Consider the following 8058-nt stretch of genomic DNA (forward strand, 5'->3'; position numbering starts at 1 on the left):
GTTTGAGTTTAGTACACTAGGTTTACTGAACCTAGTCTAGACCCAATTGGGTTTGGGTTTAGACCCTACAGAACTCTCATATCAGATCCACTCACTCAATAATGTGGATTCATATTCAGTTTGGTGTAACTGGACTAATCCCAATCTATTATAATTGTGAACAAATTGTGTTGGTTCAGTTCTGTCTTTGTTAATGACAGACTGAATTGGTTTGGTTTAGTTTAGTTTCAGTCAGGAATAAATTGAATTGGATCCAATTTAGTTTCAGTCAGGGACAGACTGAACTGGATCCAATTTAGTTCTAGTCAAGGACAAACTAAACTGGATTCAATTTAGTTCTAATCAAAGATAGACTTGACTGGATCCCGTTCAGTTTTGATCTGAATCTAGAACTAATCTGCTTAGTTACAAAATAAATCCAGACCATGTTTAATTTGGGTTTGAACTAGGTTTGGTCCAACCTAAACCAATTCAGACCAACTGAATCAAACTAAACCCAAATCCAGTTCAATTCAGGCCCATTACAAGGCCTCGCTCGATTCTTGTCACATATATATAATCTGACCAAACTTGGTCAGGCTGATCCAAACCGAGTTGGACCTTAGGAGGTCCTGACCCAATCTGGGTTTAGATCGGGTCGATCAGGCTGACTCAATCTGATTCAACCCAGTCCAAGTCGGTCAAACTACGACTCAGATGGCCTCTAATATTTTTTTTCTTCGAATTGTTTCAAACTGAGTCACCCACAATACAAGAAAAATGTTAATTAGCGATGGAAATTTGTGAGAGATTTTTTCCGTCGCAAATTTGCGACAGATTAGCTAGAGAAAACTTTCTTCATGAATCTGTCGCTAAGTAGTGACGGATTAACGACACCACTTTTTTGTCGCTAATTCTCAATAAAAGAAAACATTTTAGTGACGGATTTAGCGAGAGAAATTTTTTGTCGCTAATTAGCGATAGATTAGCGACGAAAAAATTCTCTCACTAAATTTGTCACTAATTTTCGATTTAAACCGAGCATGAAATTTTCCCTCTCTCCGTTCGAAATTTAAACCGACCTCGCTCGATTTAAACCGACTTCTTCGGAGTATGGCGACGTCGGAGAGTGCGCTGGTTCATGGAGGATGGCGACGCTAGAGAGCATGCATGTGGGTTTACGGAGGACGGCGACGCCAGAGAGCATGCCGGTTCACGGAGGACGGCGAGCCGGAGAGCATGCATGCCAGTTCACGAAGGACGGCGACGCCGGAGAGCATGTCGGTTCACGGAGGACGGCGATGCCGGTTCACGGAGGACGACGACGTCGGTTCACGGAGGACGGCGACGCCGGTTCACAGAGGACGATGATGAGGCATAACGATCGTTGGAGGATGCCGACGTCGGAGAGCACGTTGGTTCACGGAGGAAGGCGATGCCAGAGAGCATCGGTTCATGAAGGACGGTACAAGTTCGACGATGAAGCAGAGTTGTTGTTTTGTGCAATGCCTGTCGAGTGCAGTACAAGTCCGACTTATTGTTGTCGGAATACCACCCGACAGGAATCACTTTTTTTATTTTGTTTTTAAAATTTAGCGACAGATAATGTTCGTCGCTAATCTATCACAAATTAGCGACGAAAGTAACGATAGATAAGTTTTTTCACTAATTAGCGAGCAAAATTTTGTGATAGATGCTATCCATCGCTAATTCATCGCTAAACAGTTTAGCGATGGCTTAGCGACAGATTAGCGATGAATATAGTCTGTCGCTAATCCATGATTTTCTTGTGGTGCCAGATCGACCCAACTAATCGAGCTTGGCTGGGGTTCGAGCCCACCTTGCTCGGCCGACCGGGTCTTACATGGTTTGAGGAAGAATGCAACAACAAATCATTTACTACACTAAACTTAGTTTTGTTTTGTCCTTTGCAATGTTGTCTGTGGTGCATATTGACATGTAGGCCTATACCTAATGTATTGGTAGAAAAGCGATATGCATCACCCTTGAATTGGCTATTTTTAATAAATGTAAAACAATATTATTTTTTTATATTTTCAAAATATTATTTTAATAGTTTTAACACATATCACATTGTGATTGAAGCTTAATGTTTTTTTATTATTTTTTGGCAAACACAACGATTTCACTTGAGTATCGGTAATCGTTGGCCAAACGATTCAGCCGATACTGACAACATTGCTCCTTTGGTGATTAACTTATTATTGAATTAGATGAGCATTTCTACCGGTCTTCATTATGATTGTTGGGGAGATGCACTCATCACTCATGGAGAGAGAGAGAGAACAAGAGGGACTTAGGGAGTAAAGAGAATGACATTGTTATGGTATACATTCCCATGCACGAGCCTTTCCCTGCATTGCCGGTGCGTTGTCGGCTCACAGCCCAAACACGCCAAGGCCCAAAACCCCACCAAAATCTACCCCCATCCACAGCACGTGCAGTTTCTCTCTCTCATTGTACCAACTAAATATATACTCTTGGATAACAAATAACATTGCCTTCAATCTAAAACCTCCCTTAAACCCTTCCCGAGGGCATTCCCCCAATTGAACCACCTGAGAAAACCCCACTTCAACCGATCTCCCTGCATCCCCAATCTCTCTCTCTCTCTCTCTCTCTCTCTCTCTCTCTCTCTCTCTCTCTCTCTCTCAAAAGAATATACTACGCATAAATCAAAGTTTGGATATTGCAGCACTCGGTTCATCTCTCCAAATGCCTAACTCAACCTGGGCTCACTCCAAATCCAATCTCTCACTCGAAGATGAAGACATAGGGGTACTTCTCACACTCAGCCCCCCTGGCCAACCTTCCCCACCTCACCATCAGCTCATGCCATTTAACCACCATCATCATCATCATCTCACCAGCCTACAAGACTACTCTGGTGATAGTGGAGTGACCATTGCTCTTCATGTTGGTCCGACGAGTGAGGCCATCAGCAGCAGCACCAGCGGGAGCAAGAGCAGCAACAAGCTTGCCAATGGGCAGTATTGGATCCCTTCCCCAGCTGAAATTCTCATTGGCCAAACTCAGTTCTCTTGTACCGTCTGCGGCAAGACATTCACTCGCTACAACAACATGCAGGTGAAACGGCACAACCACTAAAAAAGCCTAAAAAGAAAAAGGCCATATACCTAGTCTTCTCCTTTTTCTCCTGTACTCCGAGATGCTGGAGGGGGTATACTAGGGTCGGTCATACAGATTTCTTCTATGCAATAAATGACCGCCCTCAGAATTCGAACCTGCATTTTCATGCTGACAACTCAAGAGCTTTCCACCAAACAATGGCCTGAACCATTCATTTTGATTGAAAAAAAAAAATTCTTTTATTTGGGGGTTGAGTGGTAGGGGCCAAGAAACGAGACAAGCAATCCAATTTTGCTAATTCTTTTGGCTATTTTCAGCCAGAATGAAGAATTTAGTGGAATAGGTTTTCAATTCCACTCCATTTTTCTATGCACGTGAAATTTTGTATACAGAATCGTTGGTGATCAAAACATCGTAGTTCATGATAACTTGGTAGATCTACACCTACCCTGCAACCCAAAAATTGTCATGAATCAATGAACTAGTAATTTTGATTAGACAAGAACATCAACCGCTAAATTTGGACCCTCAACAGGTCCAGTGTTGAGTGTTACCATGTGAGAGTTGTACTAGAGTGGACCTCCTAGAAGGTGGCTCTCATTTGCTTCTGCATTTCATTTTTCATTCCTGCTGCTGGACTATAGATATACAATGTGTAGATAGTCCAAAACCAATTCAACCAATGGGGATAACTAAGTATCACCAAAATCATTTCTTTTATTGGTTTTCAGATGCACATGTGGGGCCATGGATCTCAATATCGTACTGGGCCAGAGTCACTGCGTTCGATAAAGCCAATGGAGGCCCTCAAGCTGCCTTGCTATTGTTGTGCACAGGGCTGCAAGAACAACATTGACCACCCAAGGTCCAAGCCCCTAAAAGACTTTAGGACCCTGCAGACCCACTACAAACGCAAGCATGGGGTCAAGTCCTACGCATGCTGCAAGTGTGGGAAGGAGCTTGCAGTTCGTGGGGATTGGAGGACACATGAGAAGAACTGTGGGAAGCTCTGGTACTGCATATGTGGATCAGACTTCAAGCACAAGAGATCTCTCAAGGACCATGTTCGGGCCTTTGGAGCGGGTCATGGACCCCAAGGAACCGGAACCGATAGCAATGCCAATGATGATCATGATGAAGATGACGATGATGCTGATGCTGGTTGTGGGGGTGGGACTGACTCTTCTTATTACTACTCATGCACTTCATAGTTGTAAACATTTAGTATTGCAATTGAGTTTGATTGGTATTGGTAAATTAACATGATCTCCCAAGGACTACCAAGTTAAGCATGCTTAGACAAGTTGGGCATGGCAAGGTTCCTTTCTCAAAAATACTCGTCATTCTCCTACCTTGGATCCCTTTGTTTATGTAAACAAGTGGATGGTGTGGGTCCCTTCCTTGAGAAAGCCCTTGATACCATGCATCAAGAGCCCCAGTTAAATCTTCTTTACATGTAAACAATTGGATGATGTGGGTCCCTTCATCAAGAAAACTCTCTCTCTCTCTCTCTCTCTCTCTCTCTCTCTCTCTCTCTCTCTCTCTCTGAAACTTTCAGCACAGGACCTGGCGCTGAGTTGCAGCTTTGTGATGCAAGTGTTAATGGGACCGCTGTTGCCTTGCCGGCCCATAGGCAAATGCAACCTGACAAGGTGATAAGCTGAAGCAGGTTGGCCGTTGATAAACACAAAAATTGGGACTGTGACAAATTAAAGGGCAGGCAGGCAACTTGCTTCCGTTTGGACACAAACTGGCAAACATTGATGATTGCATGGTAAGAACTTCAGCACGGTGTACGGGATAAAGCCTGTTGGCTTTTGGCTAAGGTCTCTCTGTTATATATATATATATACATATATATATATATATATATATATATATATAGAGAGAGAGAGAGAGAGAGCTTAGGTGCTTGTCTCATGTGCTAGATGGATTTTTCAAGTTTTTTAGTTTGTGATTTATGTACTTGATTTTATAGGGATCAGCTCTTGAAGCTCGATTGCAACACATGGTTGGGTTTTTATAAGGTTTGAAAAAACAATGGTCCAAAAATTTTGTAAATTTTTTAGGCTCCAAATATCATTTTTTATAAAAAAAATGCACGATCCAGGTGTGGATTCCTCTTAAATCAACCATACCCAACACATTTATGGGGTCAGAACTATGATAAAAACACCGAAAGAGCAAAAAAACCATCAAGTCCCCATTGCAAGCACCTACGCTTTACTCTCTCTCTCTCTCTCTCTCTCTCTCTCTCTCTCTATATATATATATATATATATATATATACACTGCTTCTATGGTGGTGTACCATCACAGCTTAGGGTGATACACACTTGATTTACTTTGATCTAGCTTCAAAAGCAGAATCTAACCATTGAATATATGTTTATCATATTTTGTTTATTGTTTTCATGTATTAAAGTTGACTCAAATATGTTTTTTTATATTATTTTAAACCATCATTTTTATGAATTGTAAGTTGTTGATTTTCAATGTATTAAACACGATAAAACATTTTAATATAATCATAAGTAATATTTGCTACCCTCATACGTAAAGGACCCCCCCATTAAAAAAAATGTAATATTTTTATTTTTTACTGTTTTTTCTTTTTTTGCACATATGACTCCCCTGATGTGATTTATTGGATCATGTTTTTTTGACATAGATTTATCAGGATTATAAAATCAACGGCCTACAATGTATCAAATATTCAAACATTAAAAAAACATATTTTTATGTCAAAAAACTATAATCAAAGGGTCAATTCCTACTATTTTGACCATGCTCAACACATTCATTAAGTTAGATTCGGTAAACACGACTTCCCCTATGAGTTCTAATTAAAAGTTTTTTTTACCCATGAGGGTAGCAAATGCTCTCTCTCTCTCTCTCTCTCTCTCTCTCTCTCTCTCTCTCTCTCTCTCTCTCTCTCTCTCTCTCACACACACACACACACACATATATATATATATGGATAACTAAAATATGTAAACTGGTGTGAACCGAGATTTTCATAATTTTTTTTATTTTCTTTCTAAAATTTCACTATATGGATGTTATCTACATGCATGGTTTTATGGAAACATATTCTTGGGTCATCCGTTTATTATGTACAAAAGAATCTTTTAAGGCTTGAAAATCAATGGCTCGAAATTTTCATATAATTATGCAAGCATAAAAAATCACATTTCTTGATCAGCTTGCGATGATTCAATAAGCAATTCCAAGCAAATGATCTATGTTGAATGTGTATGCAAGGTTAGATTTGCAAAAACCCCTATGAAAATCTTAGTTCATGTCTGTTTACATATTTTGCTATATATTTCAATTTCCCTATATATATATATATATATATATATATATATATATTGTTATGTGTTATTGAAGGCATGAACCTATTATGGTGGAAATCATAGGCTCAAGCTTTACTGATTCAATCTGACACCATATATGCATTCAGTATAGTTTGTTAGCTAAGCTTCAAATTTCAAATGTTAGATTGCATTATTTGGATCTAATAATGATTTTTTCAGTCATGAAATTTTAGCGCATTGTGGATCATTGATTTTTGAAGTCCTTAAACAACATGGTTATATGACACAATAGCCCATTTTTACGAAATAAACCATGTAGATCACATCCATGATCAAATTTTAAAAAATATATAAATATAAAAAGAAAGTGATTTATACTCAATAGTTCAATGCCTTCGGTAGCACCAAATATATATATATATATATATATATATATATATATATATATATATATATATAGAGAGAGAGAGAGAGAGAGAGAGAGAGAGAGAGAGAGAGAGACGAACTATAGCCATCAACATTGCGAAAAACAGGTTCAACCAACATTGAACCTGCCGGAAAATACAAGCCAAGAAGCCCAGAAAAGAAAGCAAGATACAAATACAGTTTATCGACAATCGTCACCCAGGTTCAGGAGGTGGCGATGGAGGTTGATTGCGCTGAAGCTCATGAAGGTTGATGCGTAGAATGGCATACACGTCTGCCAAGATAAGGTTCACTATTTTATTAAAAACCATCGAAATATGCTGAAAGATGACATTGTTGCGGGTCATCCAAATGGCCCACCAGGACGAGAGAAGCCAAGTTTGCCAAATAACCCATCATTTGTTACACTAACATACAGGTTGAGGACCCCACAGCAAGTAATTTGCAAACGATTCCTGGTGTGCGCTGACCGCAGGCTTATTTCAGGTGACCTTAAAGATGCTTTGAAATACAGTGCACTCCCAAAATAGGTGAAATGCAGATTCTTCGACCATCTCACACAATACACATTTACTCGAAAGATGGAATCCATGGATTTGAGGAAGTTGTCAGTCTACACCCGATCGTGTAGAATAAGCCATGCCAGGAAACGAGATCGAGGAGTCAGTCCCTTGCCCCAGATAAGGCTTGTCAGGAATCGGTCCACCCTCGAAGAAAGGAGAGAGAGGTTACCAACCTTTAGCATGAAAAGAGTCGTTCGAAGCAAAGGCACGTCCAAAGAACTGGGACTACGAGTCAACAAGACCATTAATAGAAAAAATCGTAGACCAAGCTTGGATCCATGATCGATAAAGCTTTGACATTGCTTGCTGACCCACGGGAGTACCCCAACCAATGATTCCACACCCCCGTATTTAGCAAGAAGAATGCTGGCACACGAGGACCCATGTTGGTGTGCAAGCCAGCTCTGCTTTATGATGAGAATCATACTCCTCAATCTGAGGTTCTTGATTCCCAAACCCCCTCTATAAAGAGGAAGACTTAGGGTATCCCACCCTATCAAGTGGTGCTTGTTGTTGGAACTACGTCCAGACCACAGAAAGTTTGCCAAAACCCGAAATAGCTTCTTACTAACCCCCACAGGCATCAGGAACATTGACATAACAAATTCTGGCATAGCATTTAGGATGTGCTTGATGAGAGTCAGTCGACCCGCGATGAA

At 40.3% G+C, this 8058-nt stretch overlaps 1 protein-coding gene across 1 annotated transcript; it reads left to right on the top strand.

Moving 5' to 3' along the window:
- Positions 1–2832: 2832 nt before the first annotated feature.
- LOC149815701 (zinc finger protein WIP6-like) lies at positions 2833–4301 on the top strand. Its single transcript, XM_089990615.1, has 2 exons — positions 2833–3087; positions 3822–4301. Exons 1-2 carry the CDS (start codon positions 2833–2835, stop codon positions 4299–4301), a joined length of 735 nt encoding a protein of 244 aa, XP_089846741.1.
- Positions 4302–8058: the final 3757 nt, after the last annotated feature.

The sequence above is a fragment of the Nuphar pumila genome, chromosome 15 (genome assembly GCF_984573655.1).
Source record: "Nuphar pumila chromosome 15, dmNupPumi1.hap1.1, whole genome shotgun sequence".
Taxonomy (NCBI): domain Eukaryota; kingdom Viridiplantae; phylum Streptophyta; class Magnoliopsida; order Nymphaeales; family Nymphaeaceae; genus Nuphar; species Nuphar pumila.

What these genes read in the sequence shown, in the direction of transcription:
- LOC149815701 (XM_089990615.1), top strand. Translation starts at nt 2,833, where the DNA reads ATGCCATTTAACCACCATCATCATCATCATCTCACCAGCCTACAAGAC. An exon ending in CTCGCTACAACAACATGCAG is followed by an intron (nt 3,088 to 3,821) that starts GTGAAACGGCAC and finishes ATTGGTTTTCAG; the next exon opens with ATGCACATGTGGGGCCATGG.